General features: G+C 38.9%; 1 protein-coding gene across 2 annotated transcripts in view; it reads left to right on the forward strand.

Moving 5' to 3' along the window:
- GALNT13 (polypeptide N-acetylgalactosaminyltransferase 13) overlaps positions 1-17,084 on the forward strand; it is a 663,623-nt gene that overhangs the window by 411,447 nt on the left and 235,092 nt on the right. For both annotated transcript variants that reach the window (XM_055398323.2, XM_088829452.1), the window contains exon 7: positions 10,446-10,563. In XM_055398323.2, coding sequence (XP_055254298.1) covers positions 10,446-10,563 — 118 coding nt within the window. The remainder of the gene's footprint in view (positions 1-10,445; positions 10,564-17,084) is intronic.

Raw genomic sequence — 17,084 nt, forward strand, 5'->3', positions numbered from 1 at the left:
TGAAGCAGGGCAAAGGCTAATAGAGTTTTGCCAAGAGAACACACTGGTCTTAGCAAACACCCTCTTCCAACAACACAAGAGAAGACTCTACACATGGACATCACCAGATGGTCAACACCGAAATCAGATTGATTATATTCTTTGCAGCCAAAGATGGAGAAGCTGTATACAGTTAGCAAAAACAAGACCAGGAGCTGACTGTGGCTCAGATCATGAACTCCTTATTGCCAACTTCAGACTGAAATTGAAGAAAGTAGGGAAAACCACTAGACCATTCAGATATGACCTAAATCAAATCCCTTATGAGTATACAGTGGAAGTGAGAAATAGATTTAAGGGACTAGATCTGATAGATAGAGTGCCTGATGAACTCTGGACAGAGGTTCGTGACATTGTAAAGGAGACAGGGACCAAGACCATCCCCATGGAAAAGAAATGCAAAAAAGCAAAATGGCTGTCTGAGGAGGCCTTACAAATAGCTGTGAAAAGAAGAGAAGTGAAAAGCAAAGGAGAAAAGGAAAGATATAAGCATCTGAATGCAGAGTTCCAAAGAATAGCAAGGAGAGATAAGAAAGCCTTCCTCAGTGATCAATGCAAAGAAATAGAGGAAAACAACAGAATAGGAAAAACAAGAGATCTCTTCAAGAAAATTAGAGATTCCAAGGGAACATTTCATGCAAAGATGGGCTCGATAAAGGACAGAAATGGTATGGACCTCACAGAAGCAGAAGATATTAAGAAGAGGTGGTAAGAATACACAGAAGAAATGTACAAGAAAGATCTTTACGACCAAGATAGTCACGATAACGTGATCACTGACCTAGAGCCAGACATCTTGGAATGTGAAGTCAAGTGGGCCTTAGAAAGCATCACTAGGAACAAAGCTAGTGGTGGTGATGGAATTCCAGTTAAGCTATTTCAAATCTTGAAAGATGATGCTGTGAAAGTGCTGCACTCAATATGCCAGCAAATTTGGAAAACTCAGCAGTGGCCACAGGACTGGAAAAGGTCAGTCTTCATTCCAGTCCCAAAGAAAGGCAATGCCAAATAATGCTCAAACTACTGCACAATTGCACTCATCTCACACGCTAGTAAAGTCATGCTCAAAATTCTCCAAGCCAGGCTTCAGCAATATGTGAACCGTGAACTCCCAGATGTTCAAGCAAGTTTTAGAAAAGGCAGAGGAACCAGAGATCAAATTGCCAACATCCGCTGGATCATGGAGAAAGCAAGAGAGTTCCAGAAAAACATCTATTTCTGCTTCGTTGACTATGCCAAAGCCTTTGAGTGTGTGGATCACAATAAACTGTGGAACATTCTGAAAGAGATGGGAATCCCAGACCACCTGACCTGCCTCTTGAGAAACCTGTATGCAGGTCAGGAAGCAACAGTCAGAACTGTACATGGAACAACAGACTGGGTCCAAATAGGAAAAGGAGTGCATCAAGGCTGTATATTGTCACCTTGCTTATTTAACTTCTATGCATAGTACATCATGAGGAACGATGGGCTGGAAGAAGCAAAGCTGGAATCAAGATTGCTGGGAGAAATATCAATAATCTCAGATATGCAGATGACAATACCCTTATGACAGAAAGTGAAGAGGAACTCAAAAGCCTCTTGATGAAAGTAAAAGAGGAGAGTGAAATGTTGGCTTGAAGCTCAACACTCAGAAAACAAAGATCATGGCATCTGGTCCCATCACTTCATGGGAAATAGATGGGGAAACAGTGGAAACAGTGTCAGATTTTATTTTTTTGGGCTCCAAAATCACTGCAGATGGTGATTGCAGCCATGAAATTAAAAGACGCTTACTCCTTCGAAGGAAAGTTATAATCAACCTAGATAGTATATTAAAAAGCAGAGACATTACTTTGCTAACAAAGGTCCATCTAGTCAAGGCTATGGTTTTTCCCGTGGTCATGTATGGATGTGAGAGTTGGACTGTGAAGAAAGCTGATCGCCAAAGAATTGATGCTTTTGAACTGTGGTGTTCGAGAAGACTCTTGAGAGTTCCTTGGACTGCAAGGAGATCCAACCAGTCCATTCTAAGGGAGATCGATCCTGGGTGTTCATTGGAAGGACTGATGCTAAAGCTGAAACTCCAATACTTTGGACACCTCATGCGACGAGTTGACTCACTGGAAAAGACTCTGATGCTGGGAAGTGGTGGGGGTGGGAGGAGAAGGGGACAACCGAGAATGAGATGGCTGGATGGCATCACCGACTCTGTGGACATGAGTTTGAGTGAACTCAGGGAGTTGGTGATGGACAGGGAGGCCGGGTGTGCTGTGATTCATGGGGTCGCGGAGAGTTGGACACGACTGAGAGACTGAACTGACTGACTGAACTAACTGACTAAAGTAGCCTTGGCTTCAAGTTAAAGTCACCAGTTTCACTGCTGTTGCTAAGTCGCATCATTCTTGTCCAACTCTGTGCGACCCCATAGACGGCAGCCCAACAGGCTCCTCCATCCCTGGATTCTCCAGGCAAGAATACTGGAGTGGGCTGCCATTTCCTTCTCCAATGCATGAAAGTGAAAGTGAAGTCCCTCAGTCGTGTCTGACTCTTAGCGACCCCATGGACTGTAGCCTACCAGGCTCCTCCATCCATGGGATTCTCCAGGCAAGAGTACTGGAGTGGGTTGCCACTGCCTAGTTTCACTGGCCCCTGGTAAGATAATTCTATCCACTGAAGCTTTGAAACCCAAGTATTGACTTCTCCTCTCTAGCTGTAGATGCTAAGATGGCTTTTTCAGCCAATATAAGGCTGTTTAATCTACATGCAAAATCTTCTGTTAGTGTAGTGACCTTCCTTAATTATCTCAGCTAGAGTTCCACATAATTTGAAGCTTCTACATCAAAACTTGCTTCTTCCCTTTGATTTTTATGTTTTAGAGTCAGCTCCTTTCCTTAAACTTTATAAAGCAAACTCTTCTAACTTCAAACCTTTCTTCTTTCTGGCTTGATAAAAGTGAAGAGAGTTAGGGCCTTGCTCTAGATTAAGTTTTGATTAAGGAAATGTAGCTGATTTGAATGTCAATGAAGACCACTCAAATTTACTCCATATCAGCAGTAAGACTGTCTTGCTTTCTTATTATTCATGGTTTACTGGAGCAGCACTTTTAATTTCCTTTAAGAAGTTTTTCTTTGCATTCACAACCTATTTATTTGATACAAGAGACCTATCTTTAGGCCTGTCTTGACTTTTATCACACCTTGCTCACTAAGCTGACTCATTTCTAGTTGTTTATTTGAAGTGAGGTATGTGTGACTTTTTCTTTCACTTGAACACTTAGAAGTCATTGTAGGGATATCAGTTGGTCTCGGGGAATAGGGAGGCCCAAGGAGAAGAAGAGAAATAGTGGAAAAGTTGGATGTTATTGAAGTCAGGACACTAACAGCATTGATTGATTCTTGTTTAGTCACTCAGTCATGTCCAACTCTTTGCAACCCCATGGACTGCAGCATGCCAGGCTTCCCTGTCCTTCACCATCTGTCAGAGTTTTCTCAAACTCATGTCTGTCGAGTTGGTGATGCCATCCATCCATCTCGTCCTCTGTCATCCCCTTCTTCTCCTACCTTCAATCTTCCCCAGCATCAGGGCCTTTTCTTATGAGTTGGCTCTTCACATCAGGTGGCAAAAGTATTTGGAGCTTCAGCATCAGTCCTTCCCATGAATATTCGGGGTTGGATTCCTTTAGGACTGATTGATTTGGTCCCCTTTCAGACCAAGGGAATTTCAAGAGTTTTCTCCAACACCACAGTTCAAAAGCATCAATTCTTCAGTGCTCAGACTTCTTTATAGTCCATGAATATTGGACTATAGTCTGCATGAATACTGGAAACACTATAGCTTTGACTATGTGGAACTTGTGGGAAAGTCTCTGCTTTTTAATATGCTGTCTAGGTTGCTCATAACTTTTCTTCCAAGAAACAAGTGACTTTTAATTTCATGACTGCAATCATCATCTGCAGTGCTTCTGGAGCCTGAGAAAATAAAGTCTGTCAGTGTTTCCATTGTTTCCCCATCTATTTGCCATGAAGTGATAGGACCCGATGCTATGATCTTCATTTTTTGAATGTTGACTTTTAAGACAGCTTTTTCACATTCCTCTTTCAGCTTCATCAAGAGGCTCTTTCGTTCCTCTTTGCTTTCTCTGATAATGGTGGTATCACCTGCATATCTGAGGTTATTGGTATTTTCCCTGACTTTCTTGATTCCAGCTTCTACTTCATCCAGTCCAGCATTTAACATGATGTATTCCACATAGAAGTTAAATAAGCAGAGTGCAATATACAGCCTTGATGTACTCCTTTCCCAACTTGGAACCAGTCCATTGTTCCATGTCCTGTTCTGGCTGTTGCTTCTTGACCTGCACACAGGTTTCTCAGGAGGCAGGTAAGGTGTTCTAGTATTCCCATCTCTTTAAGAATTTTCCACAGTTTGTTTTAATCCACACAGTCAAAAGATTTGGCATAGTTAATGACCCAGAAGTAGATGTTTTTCTGGAATTCTCTTGCTTTTCTATGATCCAAAGGGTGTTAGCAATTTGATCTGTGGTTCCTCTGTCTTTTCTAAATCCAGCTTGAATCCACTGGAAGTTTTTGGTTCATGAACTTTTGAAGTCTAGCTTGGAGAATTTTGAGTATTACTATGCTAGTGTGTGAAATGAGTGCAATTGTGTGGTAGTTTGAACATTCTTTGGCATTGCTTTTCTTTGAGATTGGAAAGAAAACACTTTTCTATTCCTGTGGCCACTGCTGAATTTTCCAAATTTGCTGGCATATTGAATGCAGCACTTTAACAGCATCATTTTAGGATTTGAAATAGCTAAGCTGGAATTCCATCACCTCTAGTAGATTTATTCATAGTGATGCTTCCTAAGGAAACTTGATGTAACACTCCAGGACCTCAGGCTCTAGGTGAGTGATCACACCATCATGGTTATCTGGGTCATTAAGATCTTTTTTGTATAGTTCTGTGTATTCTTGCCACCTCTTTTTAATATTTTCTGCTTCTTTAGGTCCATAACATTTCTGTCCTTTATTGTGTCCATTTTTACATGAAATGTTCCTTTGAAGAGGTCTCCAATTTTCTTAAGAGATCTCTAGGCTTTCCATTCTGTTATTTTCCTCTATTTCTTTGCATTGATCACTGAGGAAGGCTTTCTTATCTCTCCTTGCTATTCTTTAGAACTCTGCATTCAGATGGGTATATCTTTCCTTTTCTTCTTTGTCTTTCACTTCTCTTCTTTTCTCAGCTATTTGTGAGGCCTCCTCAGACAACCATTTTGCTTTTTTTGCATTTCATTTTCTTCAGGATGGTTTTGATCACTCCCTCCTGTACAATGTCAGAACCTCTGTCCGTAGTTCTTCAGGCACTGTCTATCAGATCTAATCTCTTGAATCTATTTGTCACTTCCACTGTATAATTGTAAGGGATTTGATTTAGGTCATACCTGAATGGTCTAGTGGTTTTCCCTACTTTCTTCAATTTAAGTCTGAATTTTTCAATAAGGAATTCATGACCCGAGCAACAGTCAGCTGCCAGTCTTGTTTTTGCTGACTGTATAGAGTGTCTCCATCTTTGGCTGCAAAGATTATAATCAACCTGATTTCGGTATTGATCATCTGGTGATGTCTGTGTGTAGAGCTGTCAGAAGAGGGTGTTTGCTATGACCAATGTGTTCTCTTGGCAAAAGTCTCCTAGCCTTTGCCCTGCTTCATTTTGTACTCCAAGGCAAAATTTGCCTGTTACTCCATGTGATTCTTGACTTCCTACTTTTGCAATCCAGTTCTATGATGAAAAGGACATCTTTTTTTGGTGTTAGTTCTAGAAGGTCTTGTAGGTCTTCATTGATTGATTATTTTCCCAGTTTTATAAGGGCATGGTTCATGGTGCCCAAACTATAATAGTAATGTCAAAGATAACTGATTACAGATCAGCGTAGCAAATATAATAATAATTTAAAAGCTTGAAATACTATGAATTTACCAAATTTACCAATACTTTGGCCACCTCATGCGACGGGTTGACTCACTGGAAAAGACTCTGATGCTGGGAAAGGTTGGGGGCAGGAGGAGAAGGGGACGACCGAGAATGAGATGGCTGGATGGCATCACCGACTCTGTGGACAAGGGTTTGAGTGTACTCCGGGAGTTGGTGATGGACAGGGAGGCCTGGCGTGCTGTGATTCATGGGGTCGCGGAGAGTCAGACACGACTGAGCGACTGAACTGGGCCGAACTGGACCAAATTTGACACAGAGACATGTTGTAGGCAAATGCTGTTGGAAAAATGACACCAGTAAGGGCTTCCCTTATGGCTCAGTTGGTAAAGAATCCACCTGCAATATATTGACCTGGTTGGGAAGATCCCCTGGAGGAGGGCAAGGCAGCCCACTCCAGTATTCTTTATTGGAGAATCCCCATGGACAGAAGAGCCTGGTGGGCTACAGTCCATTGGGTCACAAAGTGTCAGACACAACTGAGCAACTAAACACAGACTTGACTCAGAGTTGCCATAAGCCTTCCATTTGTAAAATACACAATATTGAAGCTCAGTCAATCAATGTGTGATTTAAAAAAAGAAAAAGTGTGCTTATAGTCAGAAAAGAGCTGACTGAAGCAAAAGAATGAATACTATTCCACATTCAGAGGAGAGGAGACACCCCCCACCCCCCACAGAGATAAGAAGAAGGAAGAGGCCCTGAGAAACACAATATTAACATACAGGCTGAGAGAGGTTAGACTTCATGACTGAGAGAGTTTAGATTTTATGCATTGCCTTCATCTTCAGTTTTTTGAGACGAGTCCGAAACTTTTGGAGAAGATTCATATAAGATGAGACAAGGTAAACAAGTAAACAGATAAAAGGATTGTTAGCTGTTCCTGGCCTGAGCAGAAAGTCAATGACACGGACTTTAAGCATGACCAGATGACCTCAGCTTATTGCTATTTCAATGATTCTTGAGGTTTTAGGAACAGAAGTGGATGAGGAATGGTAAGTGTACCCAAGAACTAATATTTCTTGTTGTTGTTCAGTCGCTCAGTCCTGAATGACTCCTTCTGACCCCCTGGACTACAGCAGGCCAGATTTCCCTGTCCTTTAACATCTCCTGCAGTTTCCTTCAACTCAAGTCCATTGAGTCAGTGATGCCATCCAACCATCTCATCCTCTGTCGTCTGCTTCTCCTCCTGCCTTCTATCTTTTCCAGCATCAGGGTCTTTTCCAGTCAGCCAGCTCTTTTCATCAGGTGGTCAAATTATTGGAGCTTCGGCTTTAGCATCAGTCCTTCCAATGAATATTCAGGACTGCTTCCCTTTAGGATTGACTGGTTTGATCTCCTTGCAGTCCAAGGGACTCTCACGAGTCTTCACCAACACCACAATTCAAAAACATCAATTCTTCGGTGCTCAGCCTTCTTCATGGTCCAACTCTCACATCCATACATGACTAGTGGAAAAACCATAGCTTTGACTATACAGACCTTTGTCTGTATAATATTAATATTTATAAAAAGAATGTAATCAGGCAAGAACAGAGAACCTAGTGTGCTCAGCTAGGTGTTTACTGACATAGTAGGATCTTGGAGAGTGGGTGGGAGGGGTGAAGTAAATGATTTGTAAAGGGAGATAGTCTGTGAGAATATGGAGTAGCTAAAGAACCATATTATCAAAGGGACTTTCATAGGATTTAAATAGGAAGGGTTAAAAAAATTGAACCTTGTATTTAGTGAAGCAGATTTCAAAGTTCAGCATCTTAGATCTGAAGTGTTTTTAGATGATTTTGCAGTCCAAAATGAGAGCATGTATATGGAGAGCCAAAATTAATTGAAGGACACTTAAGACTTTTGTTTGAATGATTAACATTAGCAACTATAAAGATTTATTACCAAGCCTTATTAGCTATTTATAATATGCCAGGCACTGTTGCTAATTACTTTAGTTCTATTAACTCGGTTCATATTCACTTATTTGCTGTGTGGTAGGTAATATTCACAGCCATTAGGCTGATTACTTTTTCCCCCCAATATAATTGATTGAATTGGTTGGTCTGACATTGTAGAGATGCTTAAAAAGATCATCTTAGCTAACTCAACTCTAATCAAGGTTTTATATTTTCTAGTTACCCTGAACACTTAAGGTCTGCACAGGTGTATGTAAATAGTTCATGGGTGACATTACAGAGCAGTTAACTTAGAACATGCTATAGGGCACTGGGTATGGCTGTAGATATTACTTAAGGCACGATAATATCTCTGAACTGTTTGAGAGAGCTAACTGCCATTTCAAAAAAAAAAAAAAGTCCTAGTAGCATCCATCTTCAGAAAATACAGGATTTTTTTTTTTTTGAGTGACTGCAAATTTTTTAAAGATTTTGTTACTTTTTAAGCAAAAGTGAAACTTATTTGAGACATTCTTATGGTTAAAATGTAATTTATTGTTGCCATTTATTATATATTTCTCACATATTTGTAGGAATCATCACCAACTATAAGATGAAACTCACCACATGTATTTAAGTTAAATGCATTTGTTCTTTAATACGACTGAAGTGACTTAGCAACAGCAGCAGCAGTAAATATACAAGTGAATGGGCACTCTGAACTGATCATTAAAAATGCATCATTTAACATTCTTAAGCACTTAGTTACATTATAATAGGAAAATTGTAGCAATTTCTGTTCCTCATTTCATTAAAGAGACTATTCAGCACAGTGGTACCTTACATAGTTATTTCCATGGACTTCCAAAACCCCAATCATGTGAGGGTCATGGCTGCTTCATAATTAGCATCTGCTTAGCTTTGTTACTGATTCTCATTACAACTCAGTAGGTCAGTGATACTGTCCGTGATAGGAACCCAGCAAGACTAGAAGTAATAAAACAGCTCAGACCGAGTGAGGCTCTGCTGCTCCAACTGATGGACAGTTAATTGCCTGAGTGTAAAACAGTGATAGCACTGGGAGAAATAGAGAACTCTGTGATATGGTAGGTATCCAAGTACAATATTATATGAAGGTTTTTCAATGAAATACACTGTTCAGTTAAAGGACACGAGCACATCCTGTAGCAGAAGAGGACATAATTTTGAGTAAAAAGCTTTGAGTTTTCTAACAATCTCAAATTTCCATTGAATAACACAGAGGTTAATCTGAATATACTTTACACCAGGCCCTTGGTATCCAAGCTTCCTCCACATCAGATGACTCACCCAACACTGGATTGTGTAGTACTGTGGCATTTACTATTTAAAATATATGCATATAAGTGGACCCAAGCAGTTCAAACCCACGTTGTTCAAGGGTCAAGTGTACCTGAATGAACATCCTAAATCTAAGTTACTAGATCAGTGTTTCTGATCTAGTAAATTTAGCAGCACAGTAGAATCACTTAGGACCATTATGCAGTATCAAAGATCTGGCCCCATTCCCAACCAATTAAATCTAAACCTGAGAGAATTACCCAAACATGGAAGTGTAGTTTTTTCAGGGTGTGTCAGGTGCTGCTAATGTGCTATGAAGCTTGAAAATTTCTATTCAGAAATAATCATTGGTTGTATTGATTCATTTGTGAACTAGAACTTTCTTTTTCAGTTTCAATGTATACTGCTTTTACAGAAAGACTTTGTGTAGGTCACATATTAACTACTGATTTTAATTAATCTTTTAAAATCAAGAATTATTCCTTGTGAAAGTTAGCACCTTATTTCTTAGTTTCTACAGAAAAAGTTTAAATGTGAGAACTAAAATCATTTATTCCTAGTAAAATGTTTTGGATATGTGCCAAATGTCCTTCTAAACCCATGAATAGTATACGGGATTTATGTTTATCTATAGGGTTACATGATTCATTTTATCATTTTAATTAGATAAAACAATTAGCTGTAGACAATTAGATGTAAAGCTATTATGATACTTATGTAACTATTATTAGATACTTATTGCCTATAAATATTTCACAGCACTTATTTTTTTGTATTCAAATAGATTGTAGATCTTTTCATAGAGAAACCATTTCCATAGGTTTCTAGAGTTCGTATTAAAATAATTTATAATTAGGTGACAGGATCACAACTAGAAGTTTTATGACTTTCATCTCTTTAAGGATAGTGATAAGAACACAGATTTCTCTTCACTGTGCCTTTCACACAGGATGTATATATGCCCCTGTCTTAAATGGCCAGTGTTCCTTATATCTATTTGATCACCCATAAGAAAAAATATAGACTAATCTAAGTTTAGTTTTACAGAAAATGTGAAATAAAATGCCATTTATTAATTTTAAAACCTCTTATAATTTGGCTTTATGTTTCCAGTTTGAAATTTTTAAGTATACTGCTTTTTATTTAAAATGTTTCAGAAATATTTGCTACAGTCTCATTAAACTCCACACATTGTTTTCAAAAGATATTCTTTTGTTTTTGTTTTTTTTCAACTAGGACCCCAACTATGGCTGGTGGCCTATTTTCTATTGACAGAAACTACTTTGAAGAGATAGGAACTTACGATGCAGGAATGGATATCTGGGGTGGAGAGAATCTTGAAATGTCTTTTAGGGTAATTTCATTTTACTTTATTTTTTGACTCTGAACATACTATGCTATAGCATGCATGTGTAAACTCAGTAATTTACTGTCAGATCTCTTTTGTGAAGTGATACAAATTACTGCTCAGTTAGTCATACTTGAGTCTTTTTGCATGCAATATTTACCATTAAATGGGAAATTAGAGGCATTTTTAAAATTTTCAAAATAATTATTGTATACATAGTTCAAAGATAGTAGAGCTTTTCATTTTTTAAATAAAGAAGGGCTTTATTTTTGAAATAAAGCATTACCCTAAAAATCATTTGCTGTTTTTGAATTGAAACTTGAAAGTGTTATGATATCTGTATTTACAAGTGCTGCTTGAGGTTATTCTCAAATACCTTTAAGAATAACCTGTGTTCAAAGGCATTCTGGATAATTCAAGTAGCATGACTGTTTTCACAGTCATAGATATTATTGTTTGATGAATGAGTTGTAATAATGCAAATGCACTTTTTAAATGGCCTTCCAAGTAAACAAAAATTATAAATTAATCCATCATATATCGGATACTAGGAAGTATATTAATAATTTTAATGTTGCATTTGAAAATTTTAAATTTGAACATATAAATGTTCCTTGTTACTAAGAAATCATGAGGAAAACATACTATTTTTTCTTCAAACCACATTCAATATCATTTAAAAATTAAATTAGTCATACTGTTGTTTTTTCCTTTCTATAATTTGACATGTTATTTGAAACACTATTGTTTTGCTGCATTATTTGTACAACAAAAATATTACAGTTTAGATATATTTATCTATGAAGTTCAAGAGTTATGCCTTTTAATTTCTCATTTAGAAAGTAAACTTTATTGCTCACAAGTATAAATATATTTGATGTTGTATAAGCAAATGTCAAAATCTGAGAATAAGAATTACTTTGAGTTTATATAATGTGAAAGTTAATGGATCTTGGATAATATGGATTATTTCAGAAGCACTAGGATGTCTTTGTTATACAACTTTTTGCCTATAAATCTTCCTTACAGTCCAGTGTCTGAGATCATTAGTTAATGGAATTTTATTCTTCCTGTATTTGTTTATATACTTATAGTCCAATGGAACTTGCACCACAAGGCTTAGTAGCATACTTAGGAATGTCTTCTTCCTGTCAAGTACGTGATTCATCTTTGCACAACCTTTGGAACATTTGGAGACCCAAATATTTTACTCAGTGTAGTTCTCAAAGTACAGAATATAAAAGCTAACAGTGAAAAAAGGAAGAAGAAAAAAGATGGAAGGAAGACAGTTAGGAAGGAAAGAAAGTATATTCAAAAGATGAAAAACAGTTTTCTCATATCCTTAGATTTAATGAAGAGAGTTCAGTTCAGTCGCTCAGTCGTGTCCGACTCTCCACGACCCCATGATTCACAGCACGCCAGGCCTCCCTGTCCATCACCAACTCCCGGAGTACACTCAAACTCATGTCCACAGAGCCATCCAGCCATCTCATTCTCGGTCGTCCCCTTCTCCTCCCGCCCCCAACCCTTCCCAGCATCAGAGTCTTTTCCAGTGAGTCAACTCGCCGCATGAGGTGGCCAAAGTATTGCAGTTTCAGCTTTAGCATCAGTCCTTCCAATGAACACCCAGGATCGATCCAATATTCCTTGAATGCTGTGGTTGAAATTCATATGGAAAAAAACAAACGTAGCAACATTAGTAATATCTAGTGATCCTGTTGCTCGTCTTTTTTCCCCTTTTTTCTAACAGTCTTATTCACCTTCTTTCTGCTCACCTGTTAAGCTTGATTCTCTGTTAATAGACTCCCTTTACCTTCATCACAGAGCTCTCAGATTGACCTTCACCTAACTGATTGAAAGATGTGTTAGGGAAGAATCTACTTAGGAAAGAATTTAGTGGAATAATATGATACATCTTCTTTGTAAGAAATGAAGTACTCATAAGCAAATGGTCTTTGAAGGTTTAAAACACTCATTGTCTTTAGTTTCCATATGTTATCAACAGAAACAAAGTGTGAATTTTGCTCTTTATTAGTCTCTTGATTTGTGGTTTACTTTTCTTTGTGTGACATGGATATGTGTTTAATACTTGGTACCCACCCTGGCTGAGGAAGATGTTGAATAAGAGAAAATGCTAGAACAATATATTAGCAAAGGGATGACACGCTCCTTTAGATTAATTTCATAAAAAGATGTGTGGCTTAATGAAATGAGAATATGTTAGGGATTCATAATCAGAGGATCTGTGTCTAATATACAGCTTAATTATTATACAGCAAACATTTATGGAACATGTAGTATATCTGCTACACATTACAGATACTGAGGCTGCAAAAATGAATAAGACCTGGTACTTTTACTCTCATAGGCCTTTCCAGATGGCGGTAGTGGTAAAGAACCCACCTGCCAGTGCGGGAGACATGAGACTCAGGTTCAGTCCCTGCGTCAGGAAGATCCCATGGAGAAGGGCATGGACACCCACTCCAGTATTCTTGGCTGGAGAATCCCATGGACAGAGGAACCTGGCAGGCTACAGTCCATGGGGCTGCAAAGAGTCAAACATGACTGAAGCAACCTAACACACTTTCACTCTCAAAGAAGCAATACATAGGCATTATTGTCAGTAAAATACAATAGTTTTTTTTTTTTTAATACATGAGGTTTTCTTGTCACTGTCATGTTAGTATAGGAAAATTTTTATTGTGTAGTCACTTAGTCATGTCTAAATCTTTGCAACCCCATGGACTGGAGTCTGCCAGACTCCTCTGTCCATGGGATTTCCCAGACCGGAATACTGGAGTTGTCATTTTCTTCTCCAGGGGATCTTCCTGACCCAGGGATCAAACTCCTGTTTCCTGCATTGCAGGCAGGTTCTTTACCATTGAACAACCTGTTCAATGGTGGTTCATATATATAAGCAAATTATTGCCATATATAGGCAAATTATTTAACACCAACTGTGTAAAGGTAATTATAATAGTAGTCAAGATGGCAGAAAGTGAAGAAGAACCAAAGAGCCTCTTGATGAAATTGAAAGAGGAGCGTGAAAAAAGTTGACTTAAATCTCAACATTCAGAAAACTAAGATCATGGCATCCGGTCCTATCACTTTATGGCAAATAGATGGGGAAACAGTGGCTGACTATTTTTTTGGGATCTAAAATCACTGCAGATGGTGATTGCAGTCATGAAATTAAAAGACCCTTACTCCTTAGCCGAGATGGCATATTAAAAAGCAGAGACATTACTTTGTCGACAAAGGTCCATCTAGTCAAGGCTATGTTTTTCCAGTAGTCATGTATGTATGGATGTGAGAGTTGGACTATAAAGAAACCTGAGCACCAAAGAATTGATGCTTTTGAACTGTGGTGTTGGAGAAGACTCTTGAGAGTCCCTTAGACTGCAAGGAGATCCAACCAGCCCATCCTAAAGGAGATCAGTCCTGGGTGTTCATTGGAAGGACTGATGTTGAAGCTGAAACTCCAATACTTTGGCCACCTGATGCAAAGAGCTGACTCATCTGAAAAGACCCTGATTCTGGGAAAGATTGAGGGCAGGAGGAGAAGGGGACGACAGAGGATGAGGTAGTTGGATGGCATCACCGACTCAATGGACATGAGTTTGGGTAAACTCCAGGAGTTGGCGACGGACAGGGAGGCCTGGCGTGCTGTGATTCATGGGGTCGCAAAGAGTCAGACACGACTGAGTTGTCTTGTAGCTCTGGTCTATGTAGACTTGAGGATAAAAAACCGAGAAGTACTAAATGCCTGTAAAATATTATTATTATGGCTGGTTTATAGATATTTAAGTCAATCTAAAGGTATATCCTTTAGGGGATTTATTTATAACAGTATCACTTGAATTTTGATGCCCAAAGTATTGTAAATACTGACATACTTTGAATATCTGATCAAAATGATAGATCCAAGAAAGAAGCATCTTGTCTCCTATACACCATAGGTTTAAATACAGTTTCAAAGCATTGAAAAAACACTTGAAGTCTCTGGATAAAAGTCTTGGCATAAAATAATAGTGACTTCTAATATGTACAGAACTAGTAAGTAGAATAGTTGAAAACTGAACCCCAGCATTCTGACACCAGTGACTGTGCTGCTGATTTCTATCCCACTACTGCCTCTAATCACCTTCATCCCTTCATAACATGACAACCCTAAAAACTAGTGGTATTATCAGGAGAAAGAGGAGAAGTTAATATATAAATGCAATCTTCTTCCAGAATACTGAGAATGTGGTCTCATCTAGTGATTTAATCTTCTTCTAACAGACTGTAGCCTCCTATGCGTAATACATGTCCAGTGAAAATACGTACAAGTAGATCCAAGTGCTCTTGAAAAATTAGTCTCAGATACTGTTTTCCACTTCATTACACAACAATCACCAAAATAACATAAGTCCTAAAATATAAATGTTAATTTTTAACTGATATTTATTTCCTGCTCAATAGGTGCAGGGCATAGAATTGTGAACAAAATAGACAAAACTGTGTGTCCTTATGGAACCTATATTTTAGTGAAGGATACAGTGAACAAGAGAAATAAAGTATGTTACTATGTTAGTGAGAGTGTTTAAGAGAAAAAAAAACTAAGGAAGGGAAGAGGAATATGAAGCAGCAGATGGAAATTCTTAGTGGTTGAAATTCTAGATAGGACGAACTCAGAAATGAATATCCATAGAAAATAGTTATGACAAAATTAACCCAGTATAATATGAATTTATCATCAAAGGTGTCATCTATCTTTAAATAACATCCCCGATGGCAGCATCAGTACCATCCAAAAAGCATCACCACCAAAAGTCCTTGCCTTGCATGAGGCAATAGCACGAGGGCAGTATTTCTAAAAGTACACAGTATATGAGATAATCTGCATTGTAGAACCAATTGAGTCATAAAAAGTCAGAAGGCAGAAAAGGACTCAGAAGAGTGTCCCCCTGCCCTGAAATGTGGTGGTTGTGGTTTAGTCTCTAAGTTGTGTCTGACTCTTATGACCCCTTGCACCTGCCAGGCTCCTCTGTCCATGGGATTTTTCTAGGCAAGAATAGTGGAGTGAGTTGCCATTTCCTTCTCCAGGGGATCTTCTCAAGCTAGGAATTGAACCCAGGTCTCCTGCATTGCAGGCAGATTGTTTACTGACTGAGCTACAAGGGAAGGTTATAGTATGGTCTGGAAGGGATGCATCGTGGGTTCAAGACCAAGGCTCCAATACCTATTATCTGTGTGAGTCTGGGTAAGGCATCAGGTCTCCTAAGCTCTAGTTTGTTCATATATGTAAGAAAGATTGCATCACTTTTTAAATTTGTTCTAGGGGACTATTAAATGTGATGGTGTACATAGTACTGATCACCCCCATTTGTCACACATAAATTGTGTCATAAGTGGCAGGTGTTATTGTTTTAGTGGTCTAAGGTGTGCAGTTTTGAACAAGTCATGACACTAGTCAGCATCACTTAATCTGTCAACTTAAAACTATGCACAGCATGAGAGTTGTGAGTTAAGTTTTATTTGGGGTAAAATGAGGACTGAGCCTGGGAGACAGCACCTCAGATAGTTTTGAGAAACTGTTCCAAAGAGGCAGGGGGGAAAGGTCAGTCAGTATATATGTCCTTTTGGTAAAGGGGGAATACATGGAATCAAGCACATATTTTTCCAGAAAGTTTCTGCTGATCTTGTGAAGTTTCTGCTAGTCACAAGAAACAGCCATTACCACTAAAGATTTTAGTTCTTTTCTAGATATGAGGAGATACAAGAATGGACATATAAAATCAACTCCTAAAAATACATATCTGAAGACCTATCCTGCCAGTTTTTCTGGAGCACAGAGTGTCTCATTTCTGCTCTCCACCCTGAACTCCTTCAGGGGATGTTGGAAGTTGGCAGTTGCAGCAGCATATAATTTAATCATTTTAGAGGAAGATGACAAGTGCCCATGTGTTTGCTAAGTCGCTTCAGTCATGTCCAACTCTTACAGCCACATGGCACTATAGCTCACGAGGCTCCTCTGTCCATGGGATTCTCTCAGTAACAATACTGGAGTGGGTTGCCATTTCCTTCTCCAATGCATGAAAGTGAAAAGTGAAAGTGAAGTTGCTCAGTCGTGTCCGACTCTTTGCGACCCCATGGACTGCAGCCCACCAGGCTCCTCCATCCATGGGATTTTCCAGGCAAAAGTACTGGAGTGGGGTGCTATTGCCTTCTCCATAAGAGGTCATAAACAGACATAAAAGTCTAAGAGATTTTGTGCATGTATACCTATGTAAAGAATATAAACCATTAACAATTATTTAGTGCAGAAAGCTACTCTAAAGTGATCTATCTGGTGCAGGATAAACCTTAAACATTCTGTTCAGTTCAGTCGCTCAGTCGTGTCCGACTCTCCGCAACCCCATGAATCACAGCATGTCAGGCCTCTCTGTCTATCACCAACTGCCGGAGTTCACTCAAACTCATGTCCACAGAGTCGGTGATGCCATCCAGCCATCTCATTCTCGGTCGTCCCCTTCTCCTTCCGC

This window comes from Moschus berezovskii, chromosome 2 (genome assembly GCF_049115385.1).
Source record: "Moschus berezovskii isolate FMDL1 chromosome 2, NW_MosBer_1.0, whole genome shotgun sequence".
Lineage (NCBI taxonomy): Eukaryota > Metazoa > Chordata > Mammalia > Artiodactyla > Moschidae > Moschus > Moschus berezovskii.